We start from the raw sequence: 20,260 nt of genomic DNA, 5'->3' as shown, positions 1-20,260 counted from the left end.
TTACCTAACACCAGAAGGGAAATGGAAAGCAATAAAGGTGATTTATTATGTAAAATCAGTAGTCATGTCTAGTTTCTCATCAGAAAAGTATAAGATAACTGAGATACGTCTGGAGTTTGCCTTTTTTAATGGATGTGTCTATTCTATTTCTCTTCCTTCTCTCTGTATCAGTTTTTTTCACATTTGTTCTAGTCTTTTTACATCAACTGGGGGAGTTTTTTCTGCCTTTTGTTTTCTCTTCCTCCGAACAAGTCCATGCTAATGCTTTGTAATTTATTTTGGTATTATTTCAAGTGTAAACTGCAGGTTCTGGGTGCAAGACGTTGCAATCACTTGACAACACACTGTTCAGTAATCAAAGATATCTGACATTGAAATCAAGGTCCGGCATTGAAACATGCCAAATTAGTTTTGACTTTAAAGCAGTTTACCTATTCAAAGGGAAGCGTGGGCACCATAACTATCCTGGTGTTGTTTTACTTAGATTTTAGCTTAAAATTACATTCAATTGACTTGTGCAGAGATTGATGTTTTGAGTTTTCCTCTGTTTTATTTTGTCTACACTTCAGATGTCACATGTTAAGTGCAGAGCTTTTTAAATATAAAGTGTGATGCAGTTTTGCAATTGGTGTTCTTTGTCAAGCAATCAGACACTATAAAGCAAGTCCCTTCTACAGCAGGCTGGGCGAACTTGTTTTAATTCAGGGATAGTTTCCATTTTAATATTGATGCTATCAATCCATAGTTTCTGTAACTTTTTATTTGGATGGCATCTGGTCTTGAAAATGATGAAAAGCATGTGTAGTACAGATATAAACAGACTTTTACATTTGGAATGTCTTCACTAGAACTACAAAACTAACTATAAAATTAACAAGCTGCAAATGGAAGATCAGAAGAAATCATTGTAACTCTTATAATGCACAAAACTATAATCACTATTGTCAGCTTCAATGAAAATGGATATTTGTCAAACTCTGCATAATTTGCAGCTCGCAGCTCAAATAGTTCTTCAGGAACCACATGGGGGCGGGGTTGGAAATTAGAGAATGGGGGCTAAATAGAAATGCATGAAATCAGAAGATATAGAGAGGACTTTTAATATTTTGTCCTTGAACAATGCCAAGGAAAATCAGCAATATAATCTGCCAACAGCAGCATATATTGTGGAAATATTTTACATTGTAATTCATGGAGCTGTCAAGTTCATTATTTCTGAAATGAATTGCTAACAGGTGGTAGATGCCCAGCATTCATCATTAACTTTCATCAGAGATTAAATGCTGTCACCAGTTTCAAATACCAGACACACTGAAAACAGAATCTCTCTACTTGAAAGACAAACTCATTCAAAAAAACCAAACTAAATTAATATATTAACTTTTTATGCATCTCCTAATGTTTGTGTTCGTTATTGGTATCTTAAACTAGCTGCTGACTTGACTGATAAGCGTGTCTGTTTTAATTACTTTCTGTCTACATCCCTTTTCTGAGAACTGACTGAAACATGAGATCCCTTTGACCACTAAATCTGAGCATTGGTCTTGAATATGCTTCCTTGACTGGTTGTTACCAAGTATTTGCTTAGCAGAGTTAAGACTTGATATTTGCTCTCGTCCCTCCCAGGACCCTGCTTCCTGCACCTCAACTTTAGGTTCACCTTAGAGAGTGTGCTGCTGGAAAAGTATAGCAAGTCCGAGGAGCAGGAGAACCAATGTTTCGAGCGTAAGCCCTTCATCAGGAATGAACCGGGGGAGAGCTGAAATAAATCAGAGGGGATTGGGGCTGCGGCTGGGGCCTGGGGGGAAAATAGCTGAGAATGCGAAAGGTAGATGAGCGAGGGGAGAAAGTGATTAGGTGGAGTGGATAGATGGGAAGGATGATGGGCAGGTCAAGAGGGCGAGGCTATGTTGGAGGCTTGGAACTGTGATAAGGTGGGGGGAAGGGGAAATGAGGAAACTGATGAAATCCACATTAATCCTGTGTGGTTTCAGGGTCCCAAAGTGGAAGAAGAGGTGTGCTTCCTCCAGGTGTCGGGTGGTTAGAGTTCAGTGATAGAGGAGGCCCAGGGTCTGCATGCCCTTGATGGGAGGGACAAATAGTGTTCAGCTATGGGGCGGTGGGATTGGTTGGTGCTGGTGTCCCACTCCGCCAAGGACATGCAGGTCCTGGGCCGCCTCCATCACCAAACCCCAACCACCCAACACCTGGAGGAAGAACGTCTCCTCTTCCACCTTGGGATCCTGCAACCACATGGGATTGATGTGGATTTCACCAGTTTCCTATTTCCCCTACCCCTCGCCTTATCCCAGTCCCAAGCCTCCAACATGGCACTACCCTCTTGACCTGTCCATCATCTCTCCCATCTACCTGCTCTACCCTTCTCTCTGGCCTTTCATCTACCAATCGTGTTCTCAGCTCTCTTTCTCCCCCCCCTCCCCCACCCCCATTTGTCACTTAGCCCCCCAGCCCACAAGTCTCATTCCTCGGCTCATTTCGGGCTTATACTGCTTCTCGGATGCAGCCTGACCTGTTTTTTTTCCAGCACCACACTCTCTCTTCTGATTTCCAGCATCTGCAATCCTCACTTTCTCCTGTAGGTTCATCTTCCCAATTCCAGTACTTACTTTCTCAGAGATGCTAATTCACGATCTAGGTTATTGGCCTCTGGCTGGTCAGTGACATCAGTAGAATTTCCTCCTTCCACTTCAAATTTACAGCAGTATTATCAAATGTTATTTTTATTCTGTCATGTAACATGGGTATCACTCAAGTCCAGCTTTTGTTGCTTATTCCCTAATTGCCTTTGAATGAAATGGCTTGCTAAACTATCTCAAAGCTTTTGAGAGTCACTCCAGATTGCTCTGCAGCTCTATGTATGCCAGTCCAGGTAAAGACATTAGAAATACATCCCTAAAGGACATTAGTGAACCAGATTTAATTTTGTAAAATGACAGTTGTTAATAGTAATCATTAAACTGTTACTGAGACTGGTTTTCAACTCCAGAATTAATTTAATTCTAAATTGCATTAGTTGCTGTTGAGATCTGAACCTGTGATCCCAGAGCAAGAGGTACTTACCACTACACTGTCTGCTCCTAGTTATGTTGATAGTTGGAAGAAATAAGATGGGAAGAGACTTTGCTGAAGCCTAAAAGCACAAATATAGACCAGTGGGGCCAGAAGATCACTGGGCTAGTGAATCCTAGGCTAAGGCTCTGGGGATGAGTGTTTATGGATGATTTGAAATAAAGAAAAATCATCTGGAATTAAAAGCTGGCCTAAAGATAACCATGTAACAATTGTTGCAAAACTCCATCTGGTTCACAAATGCTCTTTTTAGGGAAGGAAATCTATTATCCTTATCCTATGCGTTCAGACCCACATTAATGTGGTTGACCTTTTAACTTCCTCTGAAACTGACCTAGAAACCCTTCGAATCAAAGAGCAGTTAAGTATGGGCAATAAACTCTGGCTCAGCCAGTGATGCACGCATCCCGTTAATGAACTTTAAAAATCTGAATCTTTCTTGAGCAAAATCCTAATTTTTCAAACTACTTCCACAATGAATTTGCATGTACCAGATAATCAAATAAATGTTCATTGAATTCTCTAACATCACTATTTTTCCTATAATGTGGGCCAGTACTGCACACAGCCATAAAGTTTTGTTTACATCTAGTAACTGCCCTTGACATTAAGGCAGAATTTGACTGAGTGGCATCAAGAAGCCCTTGCAAACAGAAGTCGGTGGGAATTGGGGAAAACCCCAATGTTAGGAGTCATACCTACCTCAAATGGAGGTGCCTGACTTTCCTGGAGGACAATCATCTAATTTCCAGGACATCACTGGAGGAGTACCTCACTGTTCTCCTACAATCAACCACCTTCATTAGTAACCTTTCCTCCACCGAAGGTCTGAACTGAGGGATATTTGCTGACGAGTGTGCGTGGCTCAGCATCATTTACGACTCTCTAGATATTGAAGCAGCCCTTATCCATCGGCAGAAAACTTGAACAATGCACACTTGCAGTGCAAAGGCATAGAAGTCTGTGGATCAAGTGCTGGAAAATGGGATTAGTGTAGTTATGTGCTTGTTTTTGACCGGTGCAGATTCAGTGGGCCTTTTTTCTGTGCTGATGACCTCTGATTCTAATTTGGACTGGTAAATGACATCATTTGCAAGCCATATAATTGCCAGAAAATGACCATCTCCAACAAAATAATATGGCATTCTCTCCATGATATTCAATGGCGTCGAAATTCTGAGTGCCCCCTGTCGAATTTCTGCTCTTTATCAGAAACTGAAATGAACCAGCCATATATAAACATTGTGGCTGCACAAGCAGGCCAGGTTAGAAATTCTGCAGCAAGTAACTGATCTCTCATTTCTCCAGTGCCTGTCTGGCATCCTTTCTGAACAACACTTGGAAGTCTTTACTTGGCTTGGATTGCAACATTTCAAGAAGGCAGCTCATCCACACCTTCTCAAGGCTAGTTTGGGGGTCAGCTATAAATGCTTAAACCCAGTGAACCCCACATCCTGTGAATGATAAAAAGTTACTTAATGTTGAGATCTAATGTAAGCTCTTGGTTTTTTAATTATGTGCTACTTGCAAAAAAAAATCTGGAATTCCATTAGCTTTATGAGCAGCCTTAACAATTTGAGCTTCAGTCTCTTAAGGTCCTAAGCCTTTAGATCAATTTGCCTTTGCTGTTGCACATCACCAAGCCTCCTTCCATTCAGTATATTTATTGCTGTTATATCTTTTTTGAAAAAGATATCATGTTTACTAACATTGTAAAATATTTCTTTCCAATCAGCCATTGATAGCACTTTACCATATCCACAAAGGTGAAAGCTAGTGCACAATTTCTGAACTTTGCTTCCCAAACTTCTTAAATTGAGAATGAGTTGTTCCATTGCTTAAGAATGCAGGACCAGTCAGATGGTCATGAATATTTTTGTGTTTCAGACTTTTACTGCTTGGTGCAATTCACATTTGCGGAAAGCTGGTACACAAATTGAAAACATTGAAGATGACTTCAGAAATGGACTCAAGCTTATGCTGCTTTTGGAAGTTATTTCAGGTAATTTAAGTCAGACTATTAGTTTCACAAAAGACAAAGGATTTGTAATTCAAAGTAAGCTTACAGGGACAGGTGAGTTAAGAGTTTTATTCTTGGTCTGTAATGAGTTAACTTAACTTAGCCAAGTGGCCAGCAGTGTTGTTATAATTGACTTCTGTTCCCCTCTACATGAGAAGGAAATCAGCCAAGGCTCCACCCCCCCACCCATCAATAGATTCAATAGATGTTGCAGAAGTCCAATAAAGCTGAGTAGTAGTATAACTTTGCTCCAAGCAGTTGAACAGCCTGCCATCATGCAAGGTTCACAAACAAATAGTGATTCTTTGAATGAGATCCAAAATGTTGAACTTTTTTCTAGTAAAAGAAGAGAGAAGGGGGGAACTGATTTCTCCTCTGTGCTGTTTCATACAAAAACTTCACTTAAAGTGGAGCTCCATTCCCTTTTTGTGTCAGTAATAAATGTCTCATTGTTGCTTTTCTATTGGGAAAGTTTGATCAGTTCTTTGTTTGACTTGATAGGATGTGCTTGCAACTCCAGTTTTATTCTTTTTGTGTATCTCTGAATTGATTAAGTCAAATTTCTTGTTTCTCCTAGTCAGTTTTTTAATGTTTTAGTCAGATTGAAGTTTATAAAGTCCAACTTTTGCAGCAAGCTACACATGTACAATCCAACTGTAGCTTAGAAATTCTCCTCTGTTGCATTGCTTCTACAAATGATCTTTATATTGAATGAACATTGTGTATTTACATACCAAAATTTGTTTTTTTTTCTATTTTTAGTTCTCGAACCTTTTGTGTAATTTAACTTCTTTAAAAATTGTCATTTCTGAACTTCAGTCAAAATATGTCGGGTTTATAAATAACACCTGCCACAAACAATATTCATTCACTTTCTATCCGAAGGTATTGTATTTCCTGATTAAATCAGGAGAACTGAAGTAAGATTGGAAAGGATTCATGGAAACAGCAGTAGGCCAATCAGTCCACTAACCCTGCTCCATCATTCAATTAGATCATGTGACCCCAGTTTCAAGCTGATAATACTACCACTAAAGTCAGATCCCAAACTGAAATTTGGCTTGACAGATTTTGTTTAAAATTTTAGGTAATATGGTGGTCGGTCACTGGAATACAGTCATATGAGGCTGCAGAATTTCTTTAACAACAGAACAGATTTATTACACAAAATAAATAAAAGCCATGCTATAAAATCTAGAATACAGTTTAGAAAAAAAACACAGCAAAATAAAGTTTCAACTTAATTCAAAATACCATTAATTTAGAGATTCAAATCCACAGAAAGTCCAGTCAATTTCTCAACTTCTTCAGTTCCACATAACTGATTCCTAACAGTTTACTTGCCATGCCAGTTTTCATGGTTTAGGAGTTTCACAATCTAAGTGTTTCTACTGAGGTAATGGTCCTTTCCCTGAACTGTTCTCTACTCCTGTAATGAGAGCAAACTATACTTACTTCTGCCCCAGTCAGGTCTCCTGTGAACTTGCCTTACATTCAATCTCTGGGTTTTCCAAATTAAAGTTTATCCATGATTATCCTAAACTGAAAACAAACTTAGGTCCTTCAGTGCTTACTCTACCCGTCATAAACCCAGAGTATAAATATGATAGATACTGGACTAGGTCATTATTCCACGATCTTTGTTTAAAACAAAATAAAATCACGAAACTGCTCAACATTATGCTACAATTTTGAAATCCAAGCTTTAAAAGTTAATTTTTATCAATTCCACTTTCTTGTCTATCGCCAATATGCATTGATATAATTGGTCTGCAACTATACAAAACGTTGGTGCGGCCACACTTGGAATATTCTGTACAGTTCTGGTCCCCATATTTCAGGAAGGATGTGGAAGCATTGGAAAAGGTGCAGAGGAGATTTACCAGGATGTTGTCTGGTCTGGAGGGAAGGTCTGATGAGGAAAGGCTGAGAGACTTGAACATCTTCGCATTAGCAAGAAGAAGGCTAAGAGGGGATTTGATAGAGACATACAAGATGATCAAAGGATTAGATAGGGTAGACAGTGAAAGTCTTTTTCCTAGGATGATGACGTCAGCGTGTACGAGGGGGCATAACTACAAATTGAGGGGTGATAGATTTAAGACAGATGTCAGAAGCAGGTTCTTTACGCAGAGAGTGGTACGGGCGTGGAATGCTCTACCTGCTAATGTAGTCAACTCAGCCACATTAGGGAGATTTAAACAATCCTTGGAAAAGCACATGGATGATGGGATAGTGTAGGGGGATAAGCTGAGAATAGTTCATAGGTCGCCGTGACATCAAGGGCCTGTTCTGCACTGTATTGTTGTATGTTCTATGTCTCTTGATTTTTCTGTCATAAACGTGCTCAGCAATTGAGCTTTTACAGTACTCTGCAGTAGGAATTTCCGAAGATTTACCACCCCCAGGTGATCTCAGTCTCCTGATCTCAGTCTGAAATACATCTTATCCTAAGATTATGTTTTCTGGTTTGAGCAATCAGTAAGGAGAAACATCTGAAGCAAAATCAAAAGGAGAAATATCTTATTTACATTTATCCATCCTGCCATGCCCTGCAAGAATTTTGTAAACTTCAATGAAGGCAACCTTCATTATTCAAAACTCTAGAGAATACAGGCCAGTTTCCTCAATCTCTCCTTTTAAGACTGTCCTGTGATCCAGGGATTAATCTAGTGATTAATGGTAGTGATCCATTTTGGGTCCTTTATTGAAAGCACAGCTCTGCTTTGATAAGGAGACTAAAGCTGTTTTTAAAAAAAAAAAAGTGAGGTCTCATCAAAGCTTCATACAATTGCAGTAAAACAATTCTACACCTGAACTCTTACCCATATGCAATGAACACCAATATACCATTACTTTCCAAATATTTTGTTAGACTTGATGCTAACTTTTGATTACTTGTAATTTAATGAAGATGTCCAAGTCCCTTTGGACACCTGTACATTCTAAAATCTCACCAATAAATAAATATGCTGGGTTTTTTTAATATCAGTGTGAATAAGTTCACACTTGTTCACATTATATTCCACCAGCCATTCTAGCCCATTCTGATAGCTTGTCCAAGTTTGCATGAAGATTGTTGTATCCTTCTCATGACCTGCGTTCCAACCCAATTTCCAAAATTGATGATGAAACCATTATAATTGATCTCTTAGCTAAATAGTTTATATTTTTTTAAAAATTGACCAGCTGTGGACTTAGCACTGAGTCTTGTGGTAGCCTACTAGTAATAGTCAGCCATTCCGAAAATAATCTGTTTATTCCAACCCTCTGCTTTCAGTCAGTTAAGCAATTTTCAAACAATATTAGTATATTTCTCTTAGTTTCATGCAATCTAATTTCATTTACTAATCTCCTGTATAGGACTTACCAAAACTCTTCTGAAAATCCAAATACATCACAACTACTGGTTCTCGTTTATCAATGCTACTAGGAATATCCTCAAAAAAAAAATCCAAGTTTCACAGACATTATTTCACTTCCATAAATTCTGTTGATGCTGTCCAATTTTACCATTCTTTCCTATGTCCAGTTATCACATTCTTTATAAAAGAATCAACATCTTTCCTTCTGCTGTTCTGAAACAAACAGATTTGCAGTTCTTCAACATCCTTCTCCATCCCTTCTAAAATAACAGGTTTACATTTACTACACTCCACAATCCATAGGAGTTTTGGAAGATAACCACCCAACATCCAATATTGCTCTAACTTCAACACTCCAGGACAAATCCCATCTGGTCCATTGGATTTATCTATCTTTAATCCGGTTAACTTTTCCAGTATTATCTTTTTTCTAATACCAGTTCCTTAGTTTCACAGGTCCTTTGGCTGCCTGGTATCTGAAAGATTTCTATGTCGTCTTTTATGAAGATGGATGCAAAGTTACTTTGAATCTCCTTAGAATCTCTACCATTTCCTACCTGTATTGGGTCCACGTTTATCCTAACTCACCTTTTCCGTTTCCTAAAGAAGCTCTTACAGTCCTCACTCATTTACTAGTCATATTCTCTTTCTGAATCAATTTCTTTATCATCCCTTGAGTTCAATATTATTCCCAATATTGGGTTTGCTTTTATTTTCCTGGCATCCCAATAAGCCACTTCCTTTTATCTATTCCTTTAACTTCTTTAATTGAACATAGTTGATTTACCTTTCCCTTTGGGTGTTTGTGCATTAGGGGAATGTATATACTGGCAAAGGCATCTGGATGGGTATATGAATAGGAAGGGTAGCCTTTGCCCTGTCTACTGTTCGAATGCACTTCCCTAATCCATTATTGTCAAACTGCTTCTCATAATTTCCATTCTTCAGATATTACACTCTCTAATTTCAGAATAAACTGTATTATGTTCAAATTTTAATATATTATTATTGAATCGTTTTTAAATACATTTCTTTCTCTGTCAAGGTGAGCGACTTCCAAAGCCAGATCAAGGCAAGATGCGATTCCATAAAATTGCAAATGTTAACAAAGCATTGGATTACATTTCCAGCAAAGGAGTAAAGCTTGTATCAATTGGCGCTGAAGGTAATATGGTCTGAAATGTTTGTGTTGTGAAATAATAAGGGACTGCTGCAGGCTGATCATGAAATTGTTTTTAACCTTTGGTCCATAAAAGAAAATACACCAGTCTCTGCTGCATCTCATTCATCACCAATTCCAGGATTTAATCTCTTCTGTTCCAAAACAAACCTGCTAGCTAGTTCAAAGTAGGAGCCAATTTCCTGTCTTTATTGACAATAAGTTCAGCCATTTTGGCATCTATATCTCTCAACATTTTGCATGAGCCTCAGACTGGCTGGATGTCAGCGTGTATAGTGTCATTAATTTAACTTCCCATTTATTTTGGGTGCAATTTGAATTTCTCAACGGACACCTCCTATTTGCCTACACGGGACTCAGTTCAAAAAACCAAGCTAGCAGTTTGATTTTAACCTTGCATGACTATCTGGAGCTGCTGAGTTTGTCATAGACTTTTATTCAATATTTGTTTCTTATTCTGAATACTAGGGTTGAAAACTAATAGTGAGGATGCTGTCTAGTCTTGCCATTCATACTGGAATAGTTGTGATCTTTCACAGTCTGGGTGAAGATCAATTGCTGTTTAATTCCAGGCACTTTTATGACATGAAGATTTTTTTAATTCTAAAAGAATTACATTTATGTCAAGCTTGGATATTGCAATAACACTTCTCAACTGTTATATTTCTTCTATTGTAGAAATAGTGGATGGGAATGTGAAGATGACTTTAGGTATGATTTGGACAATCATCCTCCGTTTTGCAATTCATGACATATCTGTGGAGGGTAAGTGAACTGAGTTTCTCAGTTCAATCCACTACAACTCATTCAACAAAGGCTTAGACTGTGTACACCTGATGTTTTAATCAATCACATTAACCAGATATCTAAGTTCTTGTGAAACTCCCAGAGATAGTATATGTCTCTGCGATAGTATCAAACAATTGGTATCGTATCAGTTGTCTGTTGACAGAACTGAATGTGAGGTCCTACATATGTTGCGAGTTTTGCACCACCACTCAAAATGAACTTCTGTCTTCCTCTTCCCCTGCCCCCCCCCCCACACCCACAATAGTTACATATGAATTTCAGCAACATCCATTGTTATTGTGTTGATCAGATTTTCACATGGGCAACTTCTAGTACTTATCATGTGACTTCCCTGTTTATTTGGTAGAACTTTTGGTTGTGCTGGGCTGTAAAACCAGTGCTAATAGAATAGCTGCCCTCTATACACCCTGCCTGATATTTTCTTTTCACTGGCTTCATGTATATAAGGTCTTCCAAGCTGTTGGCTTCTTCCAAACTAGTCTGGGGATGAATCTTTGCCATAAAAACCTGAATTTATGACCCAGAACATTTCAGAAAAGCAAGTAGGCCAGCAAACACACTAAGATTTGAAGGGAAAGTTCAGGAGATGCCTGAAATAAGGTTGAAAAGATAGATGTTAAAATTGCTTTCTGTAGAGGAGTAAAAGATAAGGGTGTGAGGAATGATGTATATTCAGGTAGCCCTCTGGAAGAGACTTGTTCTTTTAAAAAAAAAACACTGACTTTACTGTTTATTGTAACTGACTTTCACACAGTTTGGGTTGGCATAAGTGACAAAACAGCCTATAGACGGGAGGTGGAAGACCTGGAAAAATGGTGTACTGAGAACAACCTAGCTCTCAAATGCTGGCAAAACCAAGGAACTCATTATTGACTTTTGGCGGGATGTTACTCCTGCCCCCTCTACACATTAACAGCACAGAGGTGGAACGAGTAGACAGTGTCAAGCTCCTGGGAGTGGTCATCCACAACAAGCTTGCTTAGACTCTTCATGTGGACACAAAGGCCCAACAATGTCTCCTCTTCCTCAGGCAGCTGAGGAAATTTGGCATGACCGCAAATACCCTTGCCAACTTTTATAGGTGCACCACCGAGAGCATTCTGTCTGGATGTATCACTACCTGGTATGGTAACTGAACCATCCAAGATTGGAGACTGCTACAGACAGTTGCGAACTCTGCTCGGACAGTCACAAAGGCCAACCTCCCATAGATAGAATCCATCTACCAGGCTCGCTGTCAAGGAAAGGCCACCAGCATTCTCAAAGATCGATCCCACCCTGGCAATGTTTTTCTACAACCTCTACCATCAGGGAGAAGGTACAGCTTCAGCCAGCTTCGTAACAGTTTATACCTTATTGTTGTTAGAATACTGAATGGACACTCAAACTCTTAACATTCACCTGTACCTGTGATTTTTGTTTTTGCTGCTGTTTACCTATTATTTACTTATCTATGCTACTTCACTCTGTGATCTGCCTGTATTGCTCGCAAGACAAAGCTTTTCACTGTGCTTCAATACACATGACAATAAATTAAATTCAATTCAAGTGATTTGCAGACTACATCAGTGGTGCCATGGATGCCAAATTTTGCACCTCACTAGTATATTACTACCAGGTTCAAACTGACCACAACTGGGATTTGGTCTGCGATGTAAAAAAAAAAGGAAGCCACATGATAAGTACTAGAGGGTGAGCAAGTGAAACTCTGAGCAACACAATAACAATGTATGTTGCTGAAATGCATATATAACTATTGTTGGAGTCAGGAGGAGATAGAAATTCATCTTGAGTGGTGGTGCAAAACTGGCAGCATTGGAACTGTCACCAATTATATGTCTGACTTCATTCAGTTCTATCAATAACAGACAATTGATATAAAACCATTCATTTGACACTAGTGCCTGATTTTAAAATCAGGAAAACTGTCACACAGGACATTTTTGACCTGAGGAGAGAATTTTCCAAATGCCTAGTAATTTATGCCAAATATTTCTTGCCTGATGGAAGGAAGTTTTGGGACAATGTGGGGTGATACCTGTGTCTCAGTCAAAAGCTCCAGGTTCAAGTTCAAGCCCAGAGTGTGGCAGCTAAGAAAGCTGAGTTCATAATGAATCAAACCAGGTTGTGATATCTACTTGTAAATGTTTCCAAGATATGCTGATGACAAGTGTTAACAGCAATTGGAGACATTTCTGCCCAGCCATGTAACAAAATCTTTAATTTATTTCTATCATCATCATCCAAAGCTCCAAGCTACAATGTGTCTGTAAATGCTGTAGCAACTTAGACTTTTTGTAGGGCCAGTTGGCCAGACAGCTGGTGTGGATCAGATTGGTGCTGACAGCACTGGCTCAATTCAGATTCTGGCTGATATTTATTCAGGACCTTGCTATATACGAAGTGGAGGTGATATATAAAAAGGTAAGCAGCAGGTTAGTATGTGTGCAGGAGGGTTTAAGTTCAAGGCAGACTATGAAAGAAGCAAAAAGGAAGGATAACTCGGGAGATATCAGAGATGTTGTGAACCATGACTGTGAGAAAGCTAGCATAAAGGCATTTGACCTGAAATCTCGTAACATTCATAACAAGGTTGATGAGTTAATGGCACAAATCATTGCGAATGAATATGATTTGGTAGCCATTATGGAGACATGGTTACAGAATGGTCATGACTGGGAGTTAAATATCCAGGGATACCAGGCAGGAATGTAAGGAAGATGGTGTAGCTCTGATATTCAAGGACAACATCAGGATGGTGCAGAGAGATGTAAGATCTATGGAGAATGAGGTTGAATCCATTTGGGTGGAAATTAAGAATTCTAAGAAGAAAAAAGTCACTGAGGCGCATAGCCTATAGGCCACCAAATAATAACATCACATTGGGGCAGGTAATAAACCAAAGAAGTAACTAATGCTTATAAAAATGGTACTGCTATTGTCATGGGGGATTTTAATGTCCATGTAGATTGGTCAAACTAGCTCAGTCAGGGTAGCCTTGGGGAGGAGTTTGTTGAGTACAATTCCAATAAGGTGATCATCCCTTTCTTATTTCTCAGTACCACCCAAACAACTTCCCTGGATATATTTCCAGGAATATCCTCCCTCAGCACAGCTGTAATGCTATCCCTTATCAAAAACACCACTCCTCCTCCTCTCTCGCCTCCCTTTCTAGCCTTCCTGTAGCATTTGTATCCTGGAACATTAAACTGCTAGTCCTGCCCATTCCTGAGCCATGTTTCTGTAATTGCTATGATATCCCAGTCCCATGTTCCTAACCATACCCTGAGTTCATCTTCCTTCCCAGTTCGGCCCCTTGCATTGAAATAAATGCAGTTTAATTTATTAGTCCTACCTTGTCCCTGCCTGCCCTGACTGACTTGCTTTTGTTCTCAACTGTATCAGTCTCCGATTGATCTCTTTCCTCACTATCTCCCTGGGTACCCCCCAACCTTACAATTGATCTCTTAGAACCCGGCGTACCCCTCGTTGCATTAGAGCCAGTCTCAATACCAGGAACGTGGCTGTTCGTGGTACCTTCCCCTGAGAATCCGTCACCCCCTACATTTTCTAAAACAGCATACTTGTTTGAAATGGGTATAGCCACAGAAGGCTCCTGCACTAGCTGCCGACCTCTTACCTTTCCTGGAGTTAACCCATCTATGTGACTGTATCTGAGACTTCCCCCCCCCCCCCCCCCTTCCTATAACTGCCATCCATCACATACTGTTGCTGTTGCAAATTCCTCATTGCTTCTAACTGTCTCTCCAACTGATCCATTTGATCTGATAAGATTCACAACCAACAGCATTTCTTGCAGATATAATCCGCAGTAACCCTTAAACTCTCTTTAAACTCACACATCTGACAAGAAGCACATAACACTCTACTAAAGGCCATTTTTGCTCCTCCACGATCTACAGACCCAGAAAATAACACCGTCTTATTCCTCTACAAAACACTGCCCCAGGTAAAGACCCCCTAATAGTCAGAGGGAAATTGAGAAACAAACTTGTAAGGAGATCTCTGCTATCCGTAAGAATAATAGGATGATTATGCTAGGTGGATTTTAACTTTCCAAACATCGACTGGGACTGCCACTGTGTTAAGGACTTAGATGGAGAGGAATTTAAGTGTGTACAAGAAAATCTTCTGATTCAGTATGTGGATGTACCTACTAGAGAAGGTGCAAATCTTGACCTACTCTTGGGAAATAAGGTAGGGCAGGTGACTGAGGTGTCAGTGGGGGAGCACTTTGGGGCCAGTGACCATAATTCTAATAGATTTAAAATAGTGATGGAAAAGGATAGAGCAGATCTAAAAGTTGAAGTTCTAAATTGGAGAAAGGCCAATTTTGACGGTATTAGGCAAGAACTTTCAAAAGCTGATTGGAGGCAAATGTTCGCAGGTAAAGGGACGGCTGGAAAATGGGAAGCCTATAGAAATGAGATAACAAGAATCCAGAGAAAGTATATTCCTGTCAGAGTGATAGAGAATGCTGGATGACTATCAAAATTGAGGGTTTGGTTGCGAAAAAGGAGGAGGCATACATAAGGTATAGACAGGATAGATCGAGTGAATCCTTAGAGTATAAAGGCACTAAGAGAATACTGAAGAGGGAAATCAGGAGGGCAAAAAGGGGACATGAGATAGTTTTGGCAAATAGAATTAAGGAGAATCCAAAGGGGTTTTACAAATACATTAAGGACAAAAGGGTAACTAGGGAGAGAATAGGGCCCCTCAAAGATCAGCAAGGTGGCCTTTGTGTAGAGCCGCAGGAAATGGGGGAGATACTAAATGAATAGATTGCATCAGCATTTACTATGGAAAAGGATATGGAAGATATCGACTGTTGGGAAATAGATGGTGACACCTTGCAAAATGTCCATATTACAGAGGAGGAAGTGCTGGATGTCTTGAAACGCATCAAGGTGGATAAATCCCCAGGACCCGATCAGGTGTACTGTAGAACTCTGTGGGAAGCTAGAGAAGTGATTGCTGGGCCACTTCCTGAGATATTTGTATCATCAATAGTCACAGGTGACTATTGAAGACTGAAGTTGGCTAACGTGGTGCCACTGTTTAAGAAGGGTGGTAAGGACAAGCCAGGGAACATCCAGTGAGCCTGATGTCAGTGGTGGGCAAGTTGTTGGAGGGAATCCTGAGGGACAGGATGTGCATGTATTTGGAAAGACCAGGACTGATTAGGGATAGTCAACATGGCATCGTGCGTGGGAAATCATTACTCATAAACTTGATTGAGTTTTTTGATGAAGTAACAAAGAAGATTGAGGGCAGACTGGTAGATGTGATCTACATTGACTTCAGTAAGGCGTTCAACAAGGTTCCCCATAGGAGACTGGTGAGCAAGGTTAGATCTCTCAGAATACAGGGAGAACTAACCATTTGGATACAGAACTGGCTCAAAGGTAGAAGACAGAGGGTGGTAGTGGAGGGTTGTTTTTCAGACTAGAGGCCTGTGACCAGTGGAGTGCCACAAGGATCAGTGCTAGGTCTTCTACCTTTTGTCATTTACATAAATGATTTAGATGCGAGCATAAGAGGTACAGTTAGTAAGTTTGCAGATGACACCAAAATTGGAGGTGTAGTGGACAGCGAAGAAGGTTACCTCCGATTACAATAGGATTTTGACCAAATGGGCCAATGGGCTAAGAAGTGGCAGATGGAGTTTAATTCAGATAAATATGAGGTGCTGCATTTTGGGAAAGCAAATCTTAGCAGGACTTATACACTTTATAGTAAGGTCCTAGAGTGTTGCTGAACAAAGACCTTGGAGTGCAGGTCCATAGCTCCTTGAAGGTGGAGTCGCGGGTAGATAGGATAGTGAAGAAAGCGTTTGGTATGCTTTCCTTTATTGGTCAAAATATTGAATACAGGAGTTGGGAGGTCAATTGTTGCGGCTGTACAGGACATTGGTTAGGCCACTGTTGGAATATTTTGTGCAATCCTGGTCTTCCTATCGGAAAGATCTTGTGAAACTTGGAAGGGTTCAGAACAGATTTACAAGGATGTTGTCAGGGTTGAAGGATTTGAGCTATAGGGAGAAGCTGAACAGGCTGGGGCTGTTTTCCCTGGAGCGTCGGAGGCTGAGGGGTGACCTTATAGAGGTTTACAAAATTATGAGGGGCATGGATAGGGTAAATAGACAAAGTCTTTCTTTTTCCTGGGATTGGGGAGTCCAGAATTAGAGGGCATAGAGGGGAAAGATATAAAAGAGACCTAAGGGGAAGCTTTTTCACAAGGGTGGTGCGTGTATGGAATGAGCTGCCAGAGGAAGTGGTGGCGGCTGGTACAATTGCAACTTTTAAAAGGCATTTGGATGGTTATATGACTAGGAAGAGTTTGGAGGAATATGGGTTGGGTGCTGGCAGGTGGGACTAGATTGGGTTGGGATATCTGGTCGGCACGGATGGGTTGGACCGAAGGGTCTGTTTCCATGCTGTACATCTCTATGACTCTCCGAGTGTATCTGTGATAGTCTTCTTGAACACTATGTATTGGAACAGATGAAGGAGCAAGCTATCCTAGATCTGGTCCTGTGTAATGAGGCAGGAATAATTAATGACCTCATAGTTCAGAATCCTCTTGGAAGGAGTGATCACAGTATGGTTGAATTTAGAATATACATGCAGAGTGTGAAGGTAAAATCCAATACCAGGGCCATGTGATTTAACAAGGGGACAGTTGATGAGCAGTGGAGAACTTTCAAAGAAATTTTTCGAAGTGCTCAGCAAAAGTATATTCCAGTGAAGAAGGACTGTAAGAAGAGGGGTAATCTGCCATGGTTGTCTAAAGAAATAAGGGAGGCTATCAAATTGAAAGAGAAGGCATACAAAGTGACCAAAAACAGTAGGAATCCAGAAGATTGAGAAAACTTTAAAAGTCAACAGAAAGCCACAAAAAGAGTTATAAAGAAAAGAAAGATAGAACATGAGAAAAAAATTAGCATAGACTGTAAAGACAGGTAGCAAAGTTTCTATAAATAAAATGAAAAAGAGTGGCTAAAGTAAACATTCGTCCTTTTAGAGGATGAGAAGGAGCATTTAGTTATGGGATATGATGAAATGGCCGAGGCATTGACAGATATTTTGTATTGGTCTTCACAGTAGGGGATACTAATAATATGCCAGTAAGTGACAAAGAGACAAAGGTAGTTGAGGACCCAGAAATAATCATCAGGGAAGAGGTAGTGTTGGGAAAACTAACGGAATGAAGGATAGATAAGTCTCCTAGCCCTGATGGAATGCATCCCAGGGTACTAAGAGATGCTGGGAGAAATAGCAGCTGCACTGGCAGTAATTTTCCAAACTTCACTGGACACTGTGGCAGTCCCAGCAGATTGGTAAACAGCAAATGTGACACCAGTGTTTGAAAAGGGAGGTAGACAAAAGATGGGGAATTCTAGACCAGTCAGCTTAATCTCTGTAGTGGGGAAGATGGTTGAGTCCATTATCAAGGAGGAAATAGCAGGGCATCTCGAAAGAAATTGTCCAATTGGATAGACGCAGCATGGATTCATGAAGGGCAGGTCATGCTTGACAAATCTTTTGGAATTCTATGAAGACATTTCGAGCAAAGCGGACAATGGGGACCCAGTGAAAGTGGTGTACCTAGATTTCCAGAAGGCTTTTGACAAGGTGCTGCACAAGAGCTGCTGCATAAGCTAAAGAATCATAGCATTACGGGTAGAGTATTAGCATGGATAGAGGATTGGTTGACTGACGAGAAGCAAAGAGTAGGGATAAATGAGTGCTATTCTAGCTGGCAATCAGTGATTTGTGGTGTGCCTCGGATCAGTGTTGGGTCTGCAGTTTATACTTTATACAGATGATTTGGAGTTGCAGACCATGGGTATGATATCAAAGTTTGCAGATGACACTAAGATGAGTGGCAGAGTAAAGTGGGCAGAGGACTGTGAAACTTTGCAGAGGAACATAGATGCATTGAGTGGGCAAAGGTCTTGCAGATGGGATACAATGTTAATAAATGTGAAGTAATACATTTTGGAAGGAGTAACAGTAAAAAAGGTTACTCGAATGGTAAAAAGTTGCAGCATGCTGCTATGCAGAGGGACTTGGGTGTCTTTGTGCATTAATCATAGAAGGTAGGTCTGCAGGTACAACAAGTAATTAAGAAGGCAAAAATAACTTTTTCCTTCATTGCTAAAGAGGTTGAGTTTAAAAGCAGAGTTTAATGTTGCAGCTGTACAAGGTACTGGTGAGGCCACGCATTGTGTATTGCATGCAGTTTTAGTCTCCTTACTTGAGATAGGATATACTGGCACTGGAGGGGTGCAGAGGAGGTTTACTTGGTTGATTCCGGAGTTAAGGGAGTTGCCTTATGAGGAGAGACTGAGTCGACTGGGATTATATTCATTTGAATTCAGAAGAATGAGGGGAGATCTTAGAGACATTTTAAAATTATGAAGGGAATAGATAAAATAGAAGTAGATAGGATGTTTCCACTGGCAAGTGAAGCTCGGACAAGAGGGTATAGCCTCAGTCTTAAAGGGTGAAGATTTAGGACTGAATTGAGAAGGAATCTCTTCACCCAGGGGGTTGTTAATCTAAGGAATTCCTTACCCAGGGAAGTAGTTGACGCTACTTCAGTAAACACTTTTAAAGCTAAGGTAGATCTTTTATTGAAAAATAAAGGAATTAAGGGATATGGTGAAAATGCAAGTAAATGGAGCTGAGTCCACAAAAAGATCAGCCACGATCTTATTGAATGGTGGAGTAGGCTCGAATGGCCGGATGGCCTACTGCTGCTCCTAGTTCTTATGAGGTATTGGCACGGAGTCAGACATAGCTTCTGGCAGAGTACTAAGAATTTTAAAATGAAACAAAGAACTGCAGATGCTGCAAATATGAAACAAAAACAGAAATTGCTAGAGAAACTCAGCAGGTCTGCCAGTGTCTGTTGAGAGAAGGTAGTCTTAATGTTCCAGTCCCAAAGGATGATCACTGGACTCTGCATTCTCTCCACAGATGCTGTCACACAGCTGAGTTTCTCTAGCAATTTCCATTTTTGTAAATGAAGAACTTTTGCCTTGTTGATTTAATGTATCTAACTAAATATTTTTTTAATCTGATGGTAATCACTGTTAATACACACTTGAAACATTGATTTTTCTATTTTTTTCCCTTGCAGAAACCTCCGCTAAAGAAGGTTTGCTGCTATGGTGCCAGAGAAAGACTGCTCCCTATAAGAATGTAAATGTGCAGAACTTCCATACAAGGTAAGTTCAGGGGATATACATGCAATTATAAGATGAATGTGCTAAATTTATTGTGGTGTGTGCTAGAGGTATGCATATAGAATTGTGAGCTGACCATTAGTAATGTTAGGCCCATTATCTTAGACTGGAGGACTGCAATTTTCTCATTCTCCTGGACACCAAGAATTTGGAGATAGTAGAATAGTTGCTTAATTTTTCATGTTTTTTTTATTGTAAACATTGATTACATTATCTTTTACTGTAAGGGGAATTGAATACCAAAGTAGGGAGGTTATGCTTCAGTTTTACAGGGCACTGGTGAGACCTCATTTGAAGTACTGTGCACCATATTGGTCACCTTATTTAAGGAAGGATGTAAATGCATTGGAAGTAGTTCAGAGAAGGTTTACCAGATTAATGGAACAAGTGAGTTGTATTATGAGGAATGGCTACACAGGCTCAGCTTGTATTTGTTTGAAGTTAGAAAAGTAAGAGATGACTTGACTGGAAATATAAGATCTTGAGACGTCTTAATAGGGTACAAGTAGAGAGAATGT

The 20,260-nt window shown here is 39.9% G+C and overlaps 1 protein-coding gene across 3 annotated transcripts in view; it reads left to right on the top strand.

The window, feature by feature from the left end:
* LOC122552694 (alpha-actinin-2) overlaps window positions 1-20,260 on the top strand; it is a 109,207-nt gene that overhangs the window by 42,706 nt on the left and 46,241 nt on the right. For all 3 annotated transcript variants that reach the window (XM_087991234.1, XM_087991232.1, XM_087991233.1), the window contains exons 2-5: window positions 4,978-5,092; window positions 9,521-9,640; window positions 10,334-10,420; window positions 19,637-19,724. In XM_087991234.1, the coding sequence (XP_087847360.1) occupies window positions 4,978-5,092; window positions 9,521-9,640; window positions 10,334-10,420; window positions 19,637-19,724 (410 nt within the window). The remainder of the gene's footprint in view (window positions 1-4,977; window positions 5,093-9,520; window positions 9,641-10,333; window positions 10,421-19,636; window positions 19,725-20,260) is intronic.

Source organism: Chiloscyllium plagiosum, unplaced genomic scaffold (assembly GCF_037043375.1).
Source record: "Chiloscyllium plagiosum isolate Xiang-an unplaced genomic scaffold, Cpla_swu_hap1 HiC_scaffold_10, whole genome shotgun sequence".
NCBI classification, from domain to species: domain Eukaryota; kingdom Metazoa; phylum Chordata; class Chondrichthyes; order Orectolobiformes; family Hemiscylliidae; genus Chiloscyllium; species Chiloscyllium plagiosum.
The sequence above is the reverse complement of the archived record's forward strand: the minus strand, read 5'-3'. Positions and strand labels throughout refer to the sequence as shown.